The sequence below is a fragment of the Stylophora pistillata genome, chromosome 14 (assembly GCF_964205215.1).
Source record: "Stylophora pistillata chromosome 14, jaStyPist1.2, whole genome shotgun sequence".
NCBI classification, from domain to species: domain Eukaryota; kingdom Metazoa; phylum Cnidaria; class Anthozoa; order Scleractinia; family Pocilloporidae; genus Stylophora; species Stylophora pistillata.
The window spans coordinates 6,317,379-6,339,878 of NC_142532.1; the positions used below are offsets into that span (position 1 = coordinate 6,317,379).

Sequence of the window (22,500 nt, forward strand, 5' to 3'; positions counted from 1 at the left end):
TGAGTTTTTTTTTGTCCAACGGAGCGTGGAAAGCTTTCTTCTAGGACTTTTAAACTTGGCTAGTCGAGCCCAAAATTGGTGGCCATCTTGAAAAATCCTCTTACTCAACATACTGACTTCATCCCAGATAAGACAGTCCTAGTTCAGTCTTTCAGATACAAGATTATTGGACGTGACCCTGTCCGCCACTAAATCGTGAGGAAGATCTGCTGTCTGCAGTCCAAAAAATGAGTGCACAGTGACAACTTCAGAGTGCAGATCACTGTATACTGTCGTTGCGATGCCGCTTGAGCACACGATACACACCTTTTTTCTGGCCGATGTAAGAATCTTGTAGATTTCCTTCACAAGGAAAGACTTCCCAGTTCCCGCTTGACCTGTGATAAACAAATTGTGGCCATTCACTGTGGCCTCTCGAACTTTAGGTTGTTCTTCAGTTAAGATGCTACAAAATAAACAACGTGAGCACACGTGAGAGTATTCCTCACGTCGATTCATACCCAAAGCAAGATTTGATAAAATGTTAATTTACGTCATCAGTTTCAAGAATTACCTTGCCATATCCAAATTCCTGTTGTTACATATTGATTGTACAAATAAAGTTCAATACTAAAGCTTCGAGCACATTTCCTGTAGAAGATCTGAGTTCGTGCTGGATTTCCACTCTATGGTGTTTTGACATGCTGTTGTCTTTCCACAATGTCATTGATCAGCGATGACAATGTTTATGACTTGTTTATGACATTGTTTGGAGAAGTCAAGACATTTTCCTTCTCAAATTAAAAAGACCATTAGCGATGTCTTCTCGCAAAGTAAAACTTCCTTTAGAAACTTCGTAATTATCGAGCAGCCTAGGTGGGGGAAAGAATGAGCTTCGATCAGAACGAAGAGTGACCGAATTTGAAGATTCAGTACAATCCACATTACGTTTCTCTCAAAAATACTTTAAAACACATACCACGCTTTTATTCTAGAATAAAAGGAACTGATATTGTTTTTCTTTTCTTCGTATTTAGGATGTCAAGATTTTTGTGTTGCTTTCTTTTGGAACTAGACATGTTTACTTTCGAATATGTCAGGAAAACCCTCATCTCACGGTCTGATGATTTGAATAACATACTTTTGTCTTTCCACAATTTCATTGGTCAGCGATGACATTGGTGTTTTTACAAATATCCTCTTACACGGGGTACCTTAGTATGCTTGAAGGGTTGGTGTTAGAAGACTATGGGGAGGACCCGTTGAGAGAGATTTGACTAGGGTCCAGGTCGACCGCGCATTAATGGTCTCTCAGCTGCACAAGATGTTCCTTCCACGCTTTAGAAGAATTCAGAATGGCCGCTTATTTGAAATTCTCTCTGGATTGGTTGCTGGACAAACCATCTTTTGTGGGATTTTTTTCGGTTAACTTAAAGGGCAACTATTTGGCTTACATGCTGCCAAGACTTGATTTGAGGGAAAGTATTTAAGTGTCGTTTTCGAGCGATTTTGGCGAGTATGTGTCAAAAGAGGTTTCCGACCTTCCCGTATTTTATGCACGGTAATTTAGGGCGTCAAGCTAAAACACATCAAAAAGGCCTCAAATTGCGAGGAGGACAACACAGACTACTCTCTATGAAGGTAATACTTTATTTCTTTGATTATTTTACACAACTTTACATTTATGAAGCTTAAAAGCAAGTCCAACTAAACCACTCAACAAACTCTTTCCTTATTCACTGTGAAAGAGCCTGTGACAGAGCTTTTGCCACCTGTGCACAAATCAGAGTCAATGTGCCAGTTTTTCGATAAACGTGGCTACCCTGTTTCTGTCGTTCGAGCGGGTTACCACAGAGCCCAACTTATTGATCAACATTGAGCACTATAAAAGTCACAAAAGGAAGATTCCGAGAGTAAAGAAGGTTATCTATAGCTATTTTTAAGACTACAACAGTACTGTAGCTTCAAAAGAAGTACCGTTGTTTGACAGTTCTACTACATGACACTTGTAAAACAAATCTCTGTACAGTATAGTTGGTACTGACTCAATTAGCTCTTCCTTGGTTATCCCACTAGTCGACACGCTTTCCTCTGCATCATTTAGGAAAGCTTAACACTTTCCCATATATCAAATTTCAGCCATTGTCATGCTACTTTACTAATTTACTAATAACTTACAAACAATGTGACCTAGGACTGTAAAAATTGGTCAGAATGATGTCTTTACATAGGGCTTCAAGACAAAAAAAAGTTTGCCTCCAATGGAGCTCACAACCTCCTAATGACTATATGACACGAATCAAATTAGCATAATTTATGCAAATTTATTTTTCATATTTCAGTCGGAGGGCTGACAGAGTTATGTATGACAAAATGTTAGAGAAGAACTTTTTCCCACACCTTTCAGCTGTAAATCCTCCAAATTTGGTGCAAATTTAGCCAATAATAAATAAGTTATGAATATTTATTGTGAATCCATCAAAGTGTTAAATTTGCATGAAAAATGTACCTAACATGTCACTTTTTGCAGTAGGAGTTCAGCAGGGTTGGCTATGAAATTGTTGGTGAAGTGAGCCTTCCTTTACCTTGGAAAGTGAAAAATATCTTTACTCCAACCCTCTGTCACACAGTTACACATTTTCTGTCATGCCCAAGCATAATACAATCCTTACTACAATGTACATTTGCTCTTACGTAGATCAATTGACCCACCAGAAGGCTTTCACTTATGTGAATGAAACCTAACAAACTCTGAAAAAGGTGAAAATTACAATGTTTACAATGTTTCAATAAAGTCTACAATCTTTCAACAGTATAAAATCTTTCAACAGTATAAAATCTTTCAACAGTATAAAATCTTTCAACAGTATAAAATCTTTCAACAGTATACAATCTTTCAACAGTATAAAATCTTTCAACAGTATAAAATCTTTGAACAGTATACAATCTTTCAACGTTTGTATGGGTAATCCGGTGAATGGTATATCTCAAAGCAATTTTTGTCGCTGGATATATTCATGTACCGGTTACACTGCGGAGCTTTACAGTAACTTTAAACTCTTAACTGTTTCTTCTCCTTCTGCCAGCACACCACACAATGTTTCCTTTCTTCACCAAAAGCAGGTATGTGTTCCGTCACAAATGATGGTGAAGGAGCTGGCTGTGAGGCGGCCTGGGTCACCGGTGACCCTTTCTCTGGAAAGTCACAGAGTCCACGTACTACCTCCTCTCTGAAGTGAACTAGAGAGTAGGCAGCTGGCCGCCTCAAGGCCGGCTCATCAGGAAACTTTCTGCGGTGTTCTTGAAACAGAATAAAACCATTTACAATTGCAATATCAATGAGGTGGTAGAATACAGTCTTCCACCACCTACAAGATTTTCTATGTACATTGTTAGTGCCTAAAATTTGATCAGACCTATCTACTGCATTCATATACTGATTATAATTACCAATAACTGCAGGTTGTGGAACAACTGTGCTGCTCCACCCACCATGTGCAGACTTAACCTTACGGGTTGCCTGCATCTTGACATTTGCATTGTCAATAGTGGTCAGCATAGAAACTACCTTATTATCCAACCACTGTAAGGCCAAGCAGGGAGGGTCCCTCCCCCACCGAATACTACCTCTATTTTTTCCTTTGGCCCATACTTTAGAATCTTTGAGATTTTCTGGAAAATCTCTCCTATTTTCCCTAATTGTGCCTGTGGCACCTACACTGCGAGTAAATAGGTCCTTGAAAAGGGTTACTGAGGTATAAAAATTGTCTACATAAAGATGGTAACCCTGATTGAGATAGGGGGATATCAGCTTCATAACAACATCATAACCTAGCCCGTTTGCACTGATTTCCTGCCCTGCAACTTTACCAATGTAGACATTGAAGTCAATGGTATAGCCGTTCGAGCTGTCTGCCAGCACCCAGAGTTTGATTCCCCAGCAGATAGGTTTGTCCTTGTTGAACTGTCTGATGCCAGACCTATGCCTAGACTTTACCATCCTTTCGTCGACCGCTACATTACGCCTAGGTTGATACAATTCTTTACACCTAACTTTGAAAAATTCTACAAGTGTATTTACTTTACGCAACTTATCACCTTCTGTTTCACAAGCCGGGTCAACAACATGAAGCATCGCCATTAGGCCTTTGAAGCGTATCAAAGGCATAAAACATTTTCCCCACAAGCCGTGATAAAGAGATTTTCTACTCCAGTAATTATCTACGACATCACTGACTCTTACAAGCCCAAAGTAGATGAGGATGGCTATTAACCGTCTGATCTCATCTGCAGTGCACTCTAGCCAGCTTCCGTCCCTTTTTGCATAGGACTGGTGGGTTTCAATATGCTCATAAGCATAACTATTTGTATGACTTACAATATTATTGATCAACTCTACAGTAAAAAATAAATTAAAAAACTCAACAGCTCTTGTAAAGGCACCACGCACTAATCGCTGGCCAAGGTGAACGCCGACGGGATGGGCTGGACGAAATGGCAGCGGCTGATTTCCAAGATCATCATCAGCATATCCCTCGTGCAGTTGCACTGCAGGCCCACGTGCCACTTGACCACGACCACTTGCCCTTCCACGTGCACCATCTCCTCTTGCCCGTCCTCCTCGCACACGAGCACGACCAACCCCACGACCACGACCACGACTACGACCCACCCCACGACCACGACGCGGAGAGGAAAGAGTTGGGGCACCACGATGGGAAGGTGGATGCGGTCTGGCTGCTCCACCATAGAATGATGAAGCATTAGAGGAACCTGTGAAGTGTAAACAGATTTCAGTATAACAGAGAATAACACAGAACATGATGCAGTACATGCAAAACAAGCAAGACATAATTCCTTCCAAAGAAAATTATACTCACATGAGGCTGCATTGGTGTTTGCTGGTCCTGGAGGAGGGACATCTGGTAGGGGAACTGCACATAACAAAAACAAATAATTATTCATTGTATCAGTGGAAAATAAATGCATAATACAACAAAAGAGCAAAGTTTGATCTACTCAACTGATAATAAAAGAATACCTACCTGAAGGATCAGCCACCCCTTCATCCTCCACTTCCATTTCACTCTCTGACCAGTGGAGAGTGAAAGGGAATTCACTATCGCTAAAAAAGAAATTGAAAACAGAAAAATTTAACAGATTGGTCTAGAGAGAGTATGAGAAACAAATGAAAAACAGCAACAGCGCCAAATCGCGTCAGAAAAAAAAGGAACGAACGCAGCGAATTTGAAATAAGAATTCGAAATTGAAGCGACGCCACAGGAGCGTCACCACAGCAACGCGTGCCACGTCGGCCAACAGCAAATCCCCTTATGCACAAGGTCAAAAATCGAGAAATCCGTTGAAAATTCGAAAGGTATTACATCAAATCTTAAAAACGAAGCATTTTTCTGTAAAATAGGTTAGAAATCAAGAGTCAGGGGCGCCGAAAATGATGTTTTCTTGAACAAGAAATGAGGATTTATCCGACGCGATCTCCTCGTGGTTTCATTCCACGAATTTCAAAATACGTTCTTACCTTGAAATATCTGATTCATTTGCCAGAAGGCGATCCAAATCGCTTTCTTCACCACTATCCAAGCCTCCAGTGGTTTCGTTCACTTCTTCAACGGAAGAATCCGAGTGTTCCGAGTCGAAATCTTCCAAGCGTAGTCTCTTGGCATTTGACGCCATTGCTCTCACTATGCTCACATCACCAAGTTCGAATTACACTGCGTGGCATTCACTCTATGTATGGCCGATTGCCTTGAAACTTGGCCAGTGATTGGCTAAATCTATAATCTCTTATTGTTCCACATTTGACGTCAACCGAATGTAACGCAACAATTCTACAAGCCAGCGAAAATATAGGCCAGATTTGTCCTAATTTTTGGCGTTGATATGGTAAAGGGTTAAATAAGATCTCTACCTTTACCACAAAGCAATCAAATAAGTATGATCCATTCAGTGTCATGGTCTTGTTCTACCCATAAAATGAACTGAATAAAACTAAAGATAACTAATGGAAAATGTGGGCTTGATATTTAGAAAAGATACTTTCCTGTGCAGATCCTCTTTGGTTTCGAATTTCCTTTATCCTACAGATAACTGCCATTTCTTTTTGAGGGGGCTCCTAGTCTGTTTTTTACTTATTTGAACTTTCCTAGTTCTGTTGGTCTGTTGATGAACATATGTCGTGCAACGAAATATTTAAGTATGAGCCCTCACCGAATATTTCATTTGCTTTTTCAAAAGCGGTGAACTTGATCCTGGCTTGTCATTTACAACAGAGGTCTCTTAGGATTACGCGCGCTTTTGTTATATATGCTGCTAATGAAAGCTTACTCAACAAATTAGTTTTGTTTGTATTATCCCGATTTTTGATTTGAGTTGTTTTCTCTTGCTCATGCTAAGTAAGCATCCTGTTTCTTAACCGAAACCTTAGGTCATTCCTTAAAAGAGCTACAAGTTTGTACCAGATCTTCAAGTGGCTTCAGATAAGAGTCCTTTCGACCAGCAGGCCCCTAGATTTCTATTCCAAAGAGAGTGCAAATTTCTTTTAGTTGCGGAAGCTTAAATTTTGATTTTAGCATGCCACGCTTGGTAAGGCCACAGATGTCATGGCCATTGTATTCAATTGGATGCTTCAAGTTGACCTCTTGGTTCACCGCTGTCTGCAGTTCTTGCAGCTGTCTTTCTGTTTCCCACACCTGAAGGTCTTCCTCACTGATGACTTCATCTTGCTCAACAAGTGGTTCTCCGGGTGCTTTTTGCTGACGTTGCGTTGCTGCAAGTCATGAGAAATAACTGGCAATTTGCTTGGCTGTTTGCCATTCTTCTGGAGCAAAACAAAGCTTACCACTCTCGTCCCTAGCAACTCATTTCCCTTGCCACCTTTGCTGGATCTTGACACCCTACTGACAAAGTCTTAAGTTTCTTAAATGTTCAGTTTAAAGATTTTAAAAAAGTAATTTTATAGTTCCACGGCTGCGTAGATTGTTCTGAACAATTGAGATCAATAGACAAATTTTGATATATTAAAACTCAGCCTTAGACAGTAGACATCAGCTCGAGGCTCTGGGGAATAACAGCGTTTGTGGAGTTTATCCCCCAGAGCCTCGTGCTAAAGTCAGTTTTTTTCGGCTTAATTTTAAAATGTCAAATTGGGCTATTGTACTGATTTTCTGACATGAACATCAAACAAACAATCCAGTGAAACATTAGATGACATGAATTACAAACTCACGTCCACTGCAGGTGAAAACAAAGGAGAAACTGACCTCTACATGCACTTAGGAATATACTTGTGAAAAGAGGTCAAGAGATGGAATTCTTGATGTCTGCACGTTTATAAGATCTAAATTCAGAGAGGTTTCAATTGATAGGTGGTTTTTACCTTACGTCATTGCCACCATGCTGGTGGGCAGAAAACAATAGATCTCTCATAAACTTGTTTTGTTCGCCCACCAGCATTTGCTTGTTTCATTATTGTTATCTCTGTCTGCTGATTGCCTGGAAACCACCTATAGCTACCACTCTGATAGGTATAGCAAAGGTTAGTGTTCTTCATCATGCTGAATTCAGGAAGTAGGACGAATCTTTTTATCAACGGTTAAGATCACTACTTGATCTTTGAAGTATATCTTACCTGTTGTCACCCCTCTATTAAACTTTTCCACCAAAAACTTCTTCACGTTTTTGGTTGTTCTCTGACCCTTTTGTTGCCGTTTAGAGCCCAACCCTGTTGCAGTGCTTCTCGTGTTGACATCGAGTGGCTACCTGCACGTGCGTGCCCCATTTGTCCAACGTGTGTTGACTGTATTCCCGTGATCTCTTTTTGCCCATTCTTTTCGCGCTAAATCATAAACAGTCTCATGCTCCTTCACCCACACGTGTTGCCTAGTATCTATGTGGCCTTGAAGATCCTTCTGGGTTCGAAAGGTGGCCACACAACTTTCTTCTTGACAAATAAAAAGGTCTTGCAAATTAGTATGTTTTGCCTTTACCTTCAGCAGCCTTGGCTTTGACAGTAAGGGGTGAGACGTAAGAGGCATGATTATATGAAGACCTCTTGGACCCTGCAGCAATCGACCTACTTAATCGTGTGGAAACATCTGACCTTCACCAACACCGTAAGCTTTCCAAGCCCTAATTCCGGAGGAAAGTAACTCAAAGTTGAACAGAGGGCTAATCCCTTTACATTCTTTCGTCTTCGCTGCCTTTGCTACATCTACTTCTGCAACTGTTATTCTGCATCCACGGACACCACCATAAGATTCCAATGCCTCCTTCATGTCAATGGCTGTGCATCGCCAGAAATCACGGACATTTCGAGCCCGCTAACAATTATCAGCGGTATATCGTATTACACTCCAGAACAATAGAATATCAAGAGAATTCAATATGGCGGCGATCATGGCTCGATCTGCAAAGAAGCGTGTTTCGTACCACGACTTACACAATTTGAGCACCGCGGATCCTCTATTTGATGAAAATAAAAAGAAAAGAAGAACAGCACGTAAATCTTTGGGATTGTTCGAGGCAGAGCGAATTATTACAAGCCGGGAGGACTCAGAGGTAAAACGCGAAGCTTTGATTATATTCAGTTATATTTCATGATAAGTTTATGAAAGGAAAAAATTGACACGTTAATTAGTTTATCCATATTACATTTTTAAGGGAACGAAATACCTTATTAAGTGGAAAGGCTTCAGCGCATTTCAGAATACTTGGGAGCCTGAAGAACACCTTTCCCAACTTTTGTTGAGGTAAGTTATATTCACCATTAACCGCATTAGCAATATATTGATCAATTTGGTCAACTTGCTGTCTGATTGTTAACACAAGGGTACTCTAACTTTCAACAGACTTCCCTGATACCATACACATGGAAAGAATATGAAAGAAAGCACATAAGAAAACAGTAATGAATCACTGTTTTGGTTATACCAGACTGTTCACTCTGGCCGCTATCAACTTTGCATTGGTACATGTACTTGCTGTTAGTGTTGACTTTTATAATGCTTTTGTGTAGCTCTCAATATTGACTAACCAAGTGAGCTTGGAAGTACACATCCTAAGAACTGGGTTGTGAAAGTAAAACGTTTAAGTTTTAAATTAAAATTAACTATTTTTTGCAGGTACTTTGAGTCTCCAAAACCACATGTGGACACTGTCCAGGAGTGTGTGGACAGACTGAGAGTCTCCTTATCGGATGCTCTCAGGCACAAAGGTCCAACACAGGCTGTATCACTGGAATTTCGCCATGATGTCTTCAAATATCTATTTAGTGGAAAGGGAAGACATGCTGAGGAAAAGAACTGGCAATTATACGAAGAAAACGATTTTAGTAGATGTAAGCTTCCTACCAACTGGAGCTGTATATTAGATAAACATGGAGATGGAGTTAGGATTAGGTTTCCAGTTAAAATGAGGAGATTCCTTAGCCTATCTCCAAAAACCTATGAAAGGGTGGCTGAGGTTGTTGTTGAAGCCCCGAGGGCCTATACTGAAAAGATTTCAGTCAAGTTTGTTAAAGTCTCATCATCATGTAATTAGTCAAATTTATATAACATTTTGATATACAGTAACCAGTAAATGAGTACAAGGAGGACTAAATTAGTTAACCTATTATTCTCAGTGCTTCATTGTTTTTGCATGGTGAAATGAATTTTAACAGACTTACTGAATAATGTTATTTCCTAAGTAAATTTACAGATTATATTTATTGTACTTGAGAATTTTCGACAAGAGCCACTAGGTCTTTTTTTTTAAATTTAGTTATATTTTTCACTTTCATTCCTTTTCTTTTGATGACTTCTTTGAGTTGTGCAATTGTCATCTTGTTATAATCTTGGGTGGCACAAGTGGGGCTTTCATCAGATATTTCATCATCCTCGACCCGTTCCATGTACATGGATGTGCTTGCCGAAGAAGCCCGTTGTTCTTTCCTTTTTCGATGGATTTCATCCTCCCAGTAATCTAGCTTCCTTTTAGTGTAGGTGGCTTTCTTACGTTCATGGTGCTTTAGTTCCCACTGCCTACTTTCTGTGCAAAGTATGTCTCTGGCAGCATCCCACTTATTTGACTTGTGAAAGTGGATTCTCTTAGCATCATCGTTATTTTTTTCTACTCCTTGCCCGGTAAATTGTTTGAGACAACCATGCTTTTGCACAAAGAAAGGAAGGTGGTAGGGAATAAGGTGCATATAGGGGGTTACTCTGGGTCTGGTATACCCTTGGCGAACACCTCGTAGAGAACAGAAAAGTTCAATCCAAGCCTTTGCATCAAGAAATATGTCATGAGCAGAAGTGTTGGTGAGGTTAAAATCAGAAATCTTGTCATACAAGTGGCCAAAATCAACCCACAGTTGTTTAACTGTTGCAGATGTATTTGGGTACAGGAATTCCTGAAGGTTAGAGGGCAATCCACTCAGGAGTTTCTTTTTCTGGGACCCAAGGAGACTTGTAAATTCTTTGACCTGGCTTTCAGAGCCATCAGCATTCTTTTTGTTCCAGACAGAAAAAGATATTCCCAGGTCATTTATAGCTTTCACTAGTCTTGTAAGGTATATCCCTTTAGGTTGGCCTCTAGGCTTATCAAAATCCTCCACAGCATCCCTCTCCAGTACCTCATCAATGATATTCTGTAGTAGTTTGTCAGTTATTCGTAACAATAAATGAAGTTCATCAGGTATTACATGTGTTAGTGGAATGTTTAGAAGTGGCTCATGAATGCATCCAAAGTTATCTTTAGAAGAGCAGAGTGTTTTCATTTCTTCGAGAGTGCGCCTCATTGGTTCCTCATTGTAATGGTGGATGGGCTTGCTTGTGTCCCACCTGTCATCTTTGTGAATTTTGCACCAGGCACAAGCATAATCAGCTGTAGCTGAGCTCAACCCCAGGATCATGAGAAGGAACTTCATATCCCCACCTAGAAAAAATTCTAGTTCAACATCCTCTCCATCAATTGCTATTGTACCTGTGCTAATTAGTTGATTTACCTCATCAAAAAAATTTGAGAGTGATGTTTTTAGGGTTTCATATTTCTCTGGCCCATTGATGATTGCTACTGTTCTGTTATGCTTAGGGGACATGACACTTTCATTCAACTGTAGTAATGTAAAGGACATCATCATAAAGTTTGTTGTTCTTGACATACGAGCACCATCCCCACTCAATTTGACTTGAATTTTTCCTTCTTTCAGTTCAGGTTCCTTCATAAGGAGCTCCCTGACATGATCCTTTAATGTAGAAGTGAAATTTAAACATGATCCTGAATACTTTCCAGGTGTTCTCTCGATATGATATAGTTTGTTCATTGCTGTTCTTGACTGTTTCACAAGATAGGATTTGGGTAGGCCTTCAGTGATCATGGAAAGTTCATGATACGTTTCATCACCTACACAAAACTTATCAAGCAGGAACAAAACCTGTTCCACTTTGTTTTTCTCTTCTTCATCCAAATTTGCATGTCCATGAGGGGTAGAATTGGATGCAGAGTAATTTAAGCTGTGAATTAAGCCCTCTTCATCCTGTAGTTTTATCTCTGTCAGTTCCAGTCCAAAGCTTTTGCAAAACCACAAGGCACATTGTGCTTTGCTTTTTAAAAGGCGAAGCTTCCTACCTTGTTGTTTAGTTCCTAGCTGATTATATTTTTTCCCCTGACATTGTAGTGATGCACTTTTTTCAAGGGCTTCCACATAATCTGCTAAGTCTTTGTTGACCTGTTTCAGATCTGTTATTTCTTCTTGCAGTTCATTGATCTCCCTTATCATGTCATCATACAATTTCTCCTTTTCTGCGGCCAAATCATTGAACTTTCTTTTCCATTCGTCAAGTTCATGCTGAGATTTTTCAATTTCAGACTTAAGGGATTCAAATGTCTCCACTTCATTCCTTCTTATACTCAGTTTATATACTTTATCATCCAGTTGCTTCTTTTTTCTCCCACTTGTTTTCCTGTAGGTACTCTTCACCACAGCTGCTGTCTTATATAATAGTTTCTCTACACGTTCGCAGCCCCTCTTGACCATAAACCACCCATCAACCACAGTTGAGTTGAGAAGGTCTAAGTAAGTTGCTTTGATGGCTGTATCTTCCAAAATCTCACCCCATAAGCGTAGCAATGGCCAAGGAATCTCCACACAAAAAAGAAATTCATATTGTTGAGCAGCCTGCTGCTTAACGTAACGAAGAGGGAACTCGGTGCTCAGGCTTAATTTCCATTCAAGCTCACCTTTTTTGTAATCAGTCAATATCTCAGACATGATGTCAAAATTTTGATTTGCTTTTTTAAAATTCTCGCGCCAAGACTACTGAATTTGCATTCAACGCCTGGCATATTTTTATTCCGCAAAGGACCTGAGAACTAATTTATTCCCAGCAAGAACATAAACAAATATGGCCGACGATTCGAAGATCAGCGATGCTCGTGTTTAACCATTTCAATCATAGTTTTCAAAATGGCGTCTCGTCACTTACTCAACATGGAATATAAGGGATATTCTGGCGCGTTGGGAAGTTTTTTGATGGGAGGAAATGGCAATTTTACAGGATATTTGGACGCTTCGAACTCAGTAGCAGTCAATTCGATCGAGAGCAATTGACTTCATTGATGCACTTTCCTGTAATAGGCGAGTGTTTGGGATGGAGAACGACGGATTTTGAAGAACTGTATGGCGACTTAGGTCAATGAACAATGACAAAAGAACTGGCTCGGGAAGTAAGTGGTTTTTATTTATCGAGTCACTGTGAGGTTTGATGAATAGCAGAATCAGTACTGAATATGTCTAGATCGAGAGCAGACGGGACCACGAGCTCCTGATTGTTATATTTTAGAAATTGTACAAATTTCCATACAGTTTCTTATATTATTTGGACGCCATTATGGACGAAATACGCAAGCGCGGCCGCCATCTTGTCCAATATTTCTGCCAATGGACAACTTCGTGCTTTTCGTTTACCCATCTCTGCATGTGACCTTTCATAAGGGCGATCTTCCTATCACATACATCCTTTCCAGATTGTGGATCTGAAAAGTCATACCTTTGCACAGTTATGCCTGCCCTCTCTCCAATGGATTTCAGGGACAGAATCAGTGAGGCATTATGGTAGCATACCGCATTATCAGATTTCAGATAGGCCATCTCCACATTGGGGTGCTCTTGCTTGATGGTAACAAGAATGTGCTCTGCTATGGATGCAACGGAAAACCAATCCTGTATATAGCTATCAAATATGTGCATTATGGTTTCAACTTTGAATTCGTTACAATTTTGAAAACAACGCAAGCAACATACCAACTTTTTCCTTGCTTTCCGTAAAAATCGCTCATTTGCTCTCAGTACCGCTGGTGCAGATATTTCATTGCCCAGTCCATAGTTACGAGAATGCTTTGATTGTTGAGTGCACTGAGAGTTTCTTCCTTGGCTTGCTCTTGATCGACAGTTCAAAGCATATGCACTTTCCAACTCGCGATTGCCTCCACTGTGTGGGCCACATCAAATGTAACCTGACTTTGCTCTTCATCTGTTAGAGTCAGCTTTGGGGAATTGATCATGCTCATAACATTGGATAAAACCTCATCTTGCTGGCTGCATGAGGGGCAAGACATATCATGAATGTGATTACAACGTTGAGTGAAGGCGATGTGAGGGTTGTTGAGACTGAAACCAGTGCAGTTGTCAACACATCTTTCCTTGGGTCCGACGTGGCTCTTGAAGTTGGTTTTGAGATAACGCTTGGCTTCTCTTATGATGGCCTTGGCTTCCTTTCCCCAAATCGAAGTGGCACCCCCTTCCTCAAGCACCATAATCACATGTTCGACGGACTCGAACGCCTGTGCCCCTTCAGTTAAGAAATAATCTAAACCTTGAAGCGATTTCTGCCTGGATGCGGCGTACACACCGATGATTCTATATGTTCTTTCACTAGCTGGATTAAACTCTGTTTCTTGGCAATAAGAAATGTATTGCTTGATTATTCGTGAAGGCACCATCGTTCTAATCACATTCAGAATGGGAATTTTCTCTCCAGAATCTAGCTTTAATTCTTTAGTTCCATAGGCAATGTCCTGTAAAAAATTTGCGCTAGCAATAAAGGTGACGAAGTGATTTGTTTTCACCGGATCAAGGCGTGTTTGTTTAAGGTGGTACAACCCTCAAAAAATCAACATTTTTTCATGTTTTTTTACAAAAAGTTATCTATATCACCTAAATTGACACATGGAGACAACTGTATTTTTGCAGTTTTTGACGTGATATTTTATTATTGCTGCTGAGAATTAGCAAATGATGCCCCCTGGTGGGCAACCAAACAAGAACAGTCATAACTCTTTAACATTAGATTAAAAATTCACAAAATTTTTAGACAATGATCTTTACATGCACCTGCATGCAATGAACTACAGAAACACCTCTCAGTCATATAGAATGGAAAATATTAAAAAAAACACAACAACTTTCAGGAATTGATAAGATGAGCAATCTCATTTTGGTCATTTAACAACAAAAGATGCACCTAAGTGTATGTTTCTAGTTCATTGCATGCAAAAATATACTGAGATCTCTCACTCCAAAAATGAGAAGAATTGAATAAAACGCTGAAAAGTTATCTTTGCTAGCGTGTCGGTAGTTTCATAAAATTCGAAATTGAGAGAAAACTGGTTTAAAGTTTTTAAACTGATTTTTTCAAGACTTGAACACAGTTTCCATGAATTGAATTGTTCAAAACTGACCAGGGCCATAGCTGACTCCCTCAGTTTGCTTATTATGGTCATCTTTTCGTTTTTTAAGGCCCCTAATCACTTTGCGTCGCTTCTTGGTAGTAGCTTTGCTTTTATGTTGCGCAATATTAACTCTAAGCTGGTCTTGGAGTCTGCAACCCTCCTCGGTATATTTGCCAGAAGGAATACCAAGGGCTTGGAAAAGCTTAATAATACTCATTGAACCAATATTAAAATAAGAAACAGCATCATAAAGTCCTAATTCTAATGTCTCCCTTCCAACATAAATTTCTTTTGGAATCCTTTGCCATACCATGCCATTCAAAGACTCATTTTGATTTTGTGTCTTGCCATGTAAGCACTTCTGCAATAAGTTGTTCTCACTGAGTCGAATATATTCAGGCTTTAGCTTGGCAATAACAGGTAAAGGAAGGCCAGGTCCATGCTTAAAGAGATTCGTATGGTTGGCTTTGTCCTTTTGATACTTGCACCAACTTGCACTACCTGTTGGGCAGTGGTCATGAAGTGGGCATGCCTCACTTGAGGCACAATGCATGAGGCTAGCATGGATAGCTTTCTTCATTCCAGCCAAATTTCCAACATTGCACCTTATGGCAATGCCATAATAGTTCTGCAGTTTATCAATTAGACTATCTGTGAGTTTCCCTCTGCCTCCAAGGCCTGGATTGTCACGTTTTAATTTGCGAAGTGCAGTTCCAACCCTCTTCTGCACATGACCAATGCATTCTTTCTTTTCCACTAAAATTCCAGCGTCTTGATAAATATTCTTTATCCTGGAAAAACTCTTGCTGTCCCCATCCCCATAAAATTCAGTGTACCTGAGATTGTGCAGCTCAACAGACCTTTGAAATATGCGCTCTGCACACTCTGGTTCCATAGCAGGTGCTGATCCCTGGAAATTTGACTTGCAAGTGGTGTGATCAGCTCTCCACATCTGATATTCGAGAGAATTCTTGTCCATTTGTTCATGCCGCTCACACTGTTTGCATCCTTGGCTTAGGGCCTCCACATCAAGAACCTTTCCTGTGTCCATAGATATGACAGTCACACAACCATTGCGTGACGAGTAGCCTCTCTTTTGCCATGTTCCATCACAAGAAACACCACAGTTCACAGGTAGACCTTCAGAAGAATTTACATCCTTCTTGAGAGATAAAACTTCTTCTCCTGCCTTTTTCATTGTTTCCTTTGCAATCGCTTTCATGTGACGGCCGATTACGCGCGAGTTGCTGAGGAAAGCTTTCTCATTTGGAGGTGGAGGCATGTTCATAATTGTGCAGAATTTCCTTGCACCAGCATAACCCTTTCCAAGAGTTCTCATACCATAAACGATTCGCCGATTTACTTCAAAACTCTTTCCTTGCTTTTTTGATGTGCAAAATGAATGTTTCCATCCACACTGCTCGCACAGCAAACGCAAAGTTGACGCACATCCCTTCCGTTTCAAATTATCTTCCATAAACAAAAGACTGAAATCGCCGCATTCGCCACAACGTAGCAAAGAAAAAACGGACGATAGCACCTCCATATCACAGAACCTGAACCCTGTAATGGATGGACTGGTTTCCTCTTTATCTACCTTGATCAGCTTAGGCTTGGGTTTGTCTTCTTGGGAAGTTGATTGAAGCTTTCGATACGAAGCCGAAGATTCCTTCGCTTCGCTCTGATCATGTGAAATGCCGTCTGTGGATTCACGTATCCCACTCGAAGCGCTTTCGACAACAATTGACTCTTCTTCGTTAATTCTTGGACTATTTGAAAAGCGATTTCCATAAAATTTGCGCTTCTTGCGTCTCTGAGACGAAAATTTCGGCATTTTGATGATTGAAGCTCTCTCACTTGCGAAAATTCACAACTGAATGATTGATAATAACGGCTGTTCACCGAAATATATCAAAACGAGGCTGAAAGTCATTGTTGGGCCCCAGTCTCCCAATAGCTTACTCAAGACGCAATCAGCTTGCTTTGATCTGGGAGGAAATCGCACTTTTAGGCCCTAAAAGGACGCATTTAAAAATGCGTTTCCATGGCAACGGAACAACAGTGCCTTAGAAATTGCATTTTATTACTATTTCCTGACAAATTATTCACAAAAAGACATTTGGGGCTATTAAACAAAAGCCTTTAGAAGTGAAATCGAATGGAAAAAAAATAGACTCATTTTCAACAAAAATTGCATTTTTTTTTTGTATCGTACCACCTTAATTGGCTCGGACACCACTGGTTGTCCTGGTCCCTCTTCTGCAGCATGGCGACGGGCTTAATCGATCTGCCATTTACTAAGACCTGGAATCATCTCTCTTAGCTCCTTCTTTGAAAAACGTTTTGCAAACATTGACAGAATTTGCAATCGGGTTTGTCAATTTTCTGCTTCGTTATACGTCCTCAGCAAAATCGGCAATTGGTTTGTAGTCACTTCTTCTTCGACAGCACATGCTCTGCCTTCATTTCCTTTCTTGGCAAGAGTTGGATCTAAAGAACGCTTCATTGCTTCCAGCACTTTCTCTTCTTCATCTGGTGCAATAGTTGTTAACACCTCTTCGAGAACTTGACCCACTTTCCGCAAGTAGGCGACCTTTTGCGTGCTTGATATACTTTCCCAAGTCGAATTCAAAGGCGAAGCTATTGGACTAACTCTTCCATCTTATATATGTGCCAGTGCTTCATTCAAGACTGCACGTTTCTCTTGCTGATGCAGTTGTTTATCTACCCAAAAGCTAATCTCTTCATCTTCTTCTTTCAGGCGAGTAACAGTACTGTTAAGTGTGCATTCAAACTCGGAAGAAGCGGGATAGGAGAAATTTATGTTGTCTTCAAAGGCCAACACAGTAGAGTTGAATCCACTGCATTCGTTTACTAGAGACTCTTTCTTCGTCAAATCACTGCCTTCCTTTGCAGTGTTTTCCACTTCATCCTGGATAGGTGCAACTTAATTAATAACAATATCCAATAGCACATATCGTGTTTACCACTTGTTTGTCTTCCTCAGTTTACCAGCTCAGTAAAAGTAACTGAAATTTGTCTAATTAAAATCATACATATTAATTTTCAATTTTTAATGCAATTCCTTAAATAGAACTGCAATTGTGGTCATGCTAATAACTAGATTGTTGTGCAAGTGAAGTATTTCGAACCTTTTTTCCCTCTGGTGAAGAGCTAACCGGGGCTGGATTCGAAAGATTGGGAACATTTCAATCCTCTCTGATTGAAAGATGAGTGGAGAAAATGTGATCATTTTCTGGAAAACCTTTGAAGCTATTTGTTGAAGTATTTGTTATCGGCTAAGGGTTTGGCCCAAATTTAGTAATATTGACCTTTTTTTTTCTGTTCTCTGGCCGGGAAAAGCAAGACGGGGAGAAGGAACTAATTATCCCTTTTCTACCAGTGCGGGGGGGGGGGGGGGACCATTGATAGGGACCTGGTTCTACGCCTTTTTTTTTAAGAGGAAATACACGACGTGTTAGAATTTAGTCATGTGGCTTGACATCTGTATAGTTTGTTATTAAACGATGTTTTGGCAGGCTGCTGTACTGGTTGCTAACGTATGCAAACCTTTGTTGGTAAGCAATTACAGAGTTATATGGAGCACTTTCTACCCCACCCCCCCTCTTTCGGCCCTCAGAGGCCAACGAACATTGTGGTGAAATCAGATTAATCGCGGTCTCTGCTTTGATACCTAAATAAATATGATAGGAGATGGGTAGGAAGAGCTGCCGGACCGTCAAGAACGCTAACGAGAATAAAAAAGATCACATTTACATAGAACATGCAACACCCAACTCTTTAACACTATTGGCATCATCACAAAATTGTTTCCGGGTGGAATAAACAAAGAAGTTAAATTTATATATCGTCTAAGGGAACAGTAATCTTGTAATTTAAAACATTCACCTTTAACTCGTCCTCACATTTTGAGGTACCATCTTCCACTTTGAATCTGGTTGAATGGCCTTTTTGACAGGTGTTACATAGAACTGAAAAATATTTGATTTACAGGTGTAAAAATACGGGAAATTTGATTTCAAGTAAATAAACTGCGATATTGTAACAATATGTCACATCTTTTCAATTAGCAGAGATTCCCGAACTGATAAGAAACTACACGTAAGTTGAAATATCTTGAAGTAACATGTAAATAGTAAATTAATTACCAAAAATAGGTGAAGTGCGTGGAAATAATCTAAATATTGGCTTTAGTGTTGTACTTACCGAATCCTACTGGAACTGAAACTTGAAACTCCTGATATATTTCTTCTGACACCTGTTTGTTAACCCAACAAGGATTTTTTAATTTTTTTGCTTCACCTCTGTGAGATGGGTGAGAACGACTAGATTTTAACTTCTGGTAATGTGTTGTTAATTCGTATCTATGCTTTGGACATACGGTGATCCTTTCCTTGTCTTCCTCTGACAGTGAATGCAATCCGGTGCGATTGAGAATAACATCAGCTTTGTTAATCTGTATCCCGAAGCCTCGACTTCCACTGACACCCAGATTAGTTAAATAATGTGTTAAATCCTTTCTGCATGATTTTAGAGGAATAACATGAAGCTCATTTGGCGTGTATGGTGTTGGACTGCACACACTGTGTGAAGAAAAAACAAAATAGGGTTTCTTCAGGTTAATCTGCAAGCAAGATTTCAAAGTGGGCTACGGTAGTATTACTCAAAATTACTATTGTGTTTTAGGCTCTTATTGATTTGTTTTAATCCTGACGACGACACAAGACTGGTTGTTGACCTGGTGACGTCGCCTATTGAAAGGCCCCAAAGTGCAAATTAAAGGTCAAAACGGTTTTCGCTGTCCAGCAACCTTTTAGACAAGTTGGCCATTTAAAATTAAGCAACGTTCGTCTCTTTATTTCCTGGTAGTTCATTATTCACTGCCTCTTACGGCATGAGCCTAGACCAGCCTCCCTTCGATAAAAAAAACCCCAGTAACTTATGAAATCATCCATTGCTACCCTCTCTCTCCACCACCAGTTGACTAGTTCCCAGTCTATCCCGAGTCAACGAGTTTAACATGGCGCCGTGTGTTTACCTTCGTGATGTTTTAATTTTCTCTCCGTTAAATTCGCAAGAGGAAGGATTTGAAGTTTATGTGGAACTAATTTGATCAACTCTAAGTATTAGACTTCGGACAAACCCAGTGTGAAATTCAGGAGTGGCTTAAACAGCACTTTGCTCACGTCGTGACGTGCTTTAAATAACATCAAGTGGTAGGAGAAATGGAGGTGATGTAGCATCTTGCTGTTTGAATGGCCCAAAAAGATTATTGCTGTTTGTGATAGAGGGAAGGTAAGAGTGTTTGGCTTGGTATCCGATTTTTGATGAAGTCTTAGCTGTGTGTCCTGCGGGGAGTTGAAAATGGCTAATTTCTTGCTCATCAGCAGATACGAAATATAGGTATTTCAAAACTAAATGATGGAGACTGACTTGTGCTTTTTTCGTACATTTCTGGCCCTAAATATAAAGTTCAATGTTCATTTACATCAGGTACAAAAAACAAACTTCGTCCGCTAAATTTGAAAGTTTTTACTGGCCGTCAAATTTGGGTCAAATTTACCAGAAAAACTAGGACCTGAGGGGGTGATGGGGAGTAGATCTTGTATCTCTTATACGTGAACGCTTGCCGAGGAAACTTTAGTATATTTATGCGTCAGTCCACCAAACCTATCTATGATGTAAGTATGGAATCATTTGGCCGACCCCAATCTTTGACCACCTGCCTGGTTTTCTCAGACAAGGACTCTTAAGCAGTAAATTGGATATATCAACAAAGTTGAAATGGTAAATTGGCCACCGTAACGATTACAAAAGCTGACGTTTCAAGTGTTAGCCCTTCGTCTGAGTGAACGATGAAGGGCTAACGCTCGAAACGTTAGCTTTTGTAATTGTTGCGGCAGCCAATTACCATTTCAACTTGTTGATATATCCAAATTATTTCGTTACTCCCACTGACGCAGCCCCAAACAGTTTCTTTTGAAACTATCAGCCTTTATTTAAGCAGGAAAGCAAAGGCAAGCACAAAACAACGAGGCCACTTACATCAACACTTCTGCAAATACAAAGCAATGTTTTTTAATTATAGACTAGTGAGCAGCACTTCTGCAAACAGTAGTTGAAAAACTTCTTGCATGTCCCTACACATTTCGTCTAACTGTCGTAGACCTCAGGGAGTTTTACAAGTATCACTAAACGCCTGTATTTATAAGCCAAAGTTACAGGGGCCGATGACCGTAAAGGCTTGGCCAGAGTTACGAACAGGAACAGGCGAAGTGAAAAATTTGTGAAAAATTTAACATGTGTAAGGCAAGGTGAGAAAAATATTTCGGGGGCCACAGTTTTAGCTAAAAACCTTGGCCGCCAAAATATTTTTCTCACCTTTTTAGCTAAAAACCGTGGCCCCCAAAATATTTTTCTCACCTTGCCTTACACATGTTAAATTTTTCACAAATTTTTCACCACTTTGCCTGTTCCTGTTCGTAAGTCTGGCCAAGCCTTTACGGTCATCTGCCCCTGTAACTTTGGCTTATAAATACAGGCGTTTAGTGATACTTGTAAAACTCCTTGAAGAAGTCTACGACGGTTAGACGAAATGTGTAGGAAAATACAAGAAGTTTTACAATTACTGTTCACAGAAGTGCTGCTCACTAGTCTATAATTAAAAACACTTTTCACTTGAGACAAGCTTCTCATACACTGACTGCACTTGCATCATCATTTAAGAGTAGCTTGATCTTTTTTAATCCTGAGCCTGCTTTGTGCAAAGTTTGTTTCTGGACAGCTGATGGTATTTTGCACTGATACTGATCTGCAAGGCAAACAAAGTGAACAGTCCAAGTTTGTGGATAAGGATGTTTCTTGCTTCTACTTTTAGACTGTGACTGAGCACCCCTTGGATTGAAAAGATGCATTCGTTCATCGAGGACAGCATCAGCTAAAGATACATCCCCGGGTCTACTTATTGAGGTGCTTGCAATGTGTACACTTCGAGAGCCAAACGATGACCTGCTACTGTCCTCTTGGTCTTCTTTACAAAGTTCTCCAATCGCAGTTATGCTAAGTCACTATAATTCATCATCACTCATCGACTCGACTATTGAAGGAACGATTTGCTCTCATCGAAATTCTGCAACGAGTGCTTCAAGGTTTATCATCAAGATGTCTTCCATTTTTTCGCACTTAACAAAGCTGTACAATTGGGAGCCTGGTGACGATCATAACGAAGTTTGCACCAAAGATAGTGATTCTACCACCGTATATTGTTGGTAGGACCGAAGATAATGAAGTGCTCACCAGTTGTCAGAAGCACCGAACTGGATGATTTAATCACCAAGTATAATGAAATAAACACCAAATGTAATGAAGTGCACACCGCTTATAATTTAGCGAGCACCGAATATAATGAAGTGAACACTGAATGAATAAGCCACCCAGTATAATAAAATGAGCACCAAATATAACGATGCACTGAATATAATAAAGTAAGCACCGAATATAACGAAGTACGCATTGAATATAACGAAGAAAACACTGAATATAATGATTTAAGCACCAAATATAAGAAAGTAAGCACCAAATATAATAAAGTAAGTGCTGAATATAACAAAGTAAATACCGAATATAATGATGTAAGCAGCGAATATCATGACCAAAGGTATCCTAAGACAGTTTTGGCATTCCATACCACTACCTCTAAAGATCCACCAGTACTTCTTCCTCTTAACTGCATTTTACATTTACATTTTACATTTTTACATTTATACAGCGCAG

The 22,500-nt window shown here is 39.9% G+C and overlaps 2 protein-coding genes and 2 pseudogenes across 2 annotated transcripts; 1 reads left to right on the top strand and 3 right to left on the bottom strand.

Annotated features, from left to right (window-relative positions):
* Positions 1-6,292: 6,292 nt before the first annotated feature.
* LOC148716275 (uncharacterized) lies at positions 6,293-8,093 on the bottom strand (annotated as a pseudogene).
* A 199-nt stretch (positions 8,094-8,292) lies between these two features.
* Positions 8,293-10,674, top strand: LOC148716276 (chromodomain Y-like protein). Its single transcript, XM_088744295.1, has 3 exons — positions 8,293-8,556; positions 8,659-8,747; positions 9,120-10,674. The coding sequence occupies exons 1-3, from the start codon at positions 8,383-8,385 to the stop codon at positions 9,535-9,537; spliced, it is 681 nt and encodes a 226-aa protein (XP_088600421.1). The 5' UTR covers positions 8,293-8,382; the 3' UTR covers positions 9,538-10,674.
* Positions 10,675-12,850: 2,176 nt separating this feature from the next.
* Positions 12,851-17,395, bottom strand: LOC148716277 (uncharacterized; annotated as a pseudogene).
* LOC148716278 (uncharacterized) lies at positions 14,219-16,928 on the bottom strand. The gene has a single exon (XM_088744265.1). The coding sequence runs from the start codon at positions 16,538-16,540 to the stop codon at positions 14,705-14,707; it is 1,836 nt and encodes a 611-aa protein (XP_088600391.1). The 5' UTR covers positions 16,541-16,928; the 3' UTR covers positions 14,219-14,704.
* Positions 17,396-22,500: the final 5,105 nt, after the last annotated feature.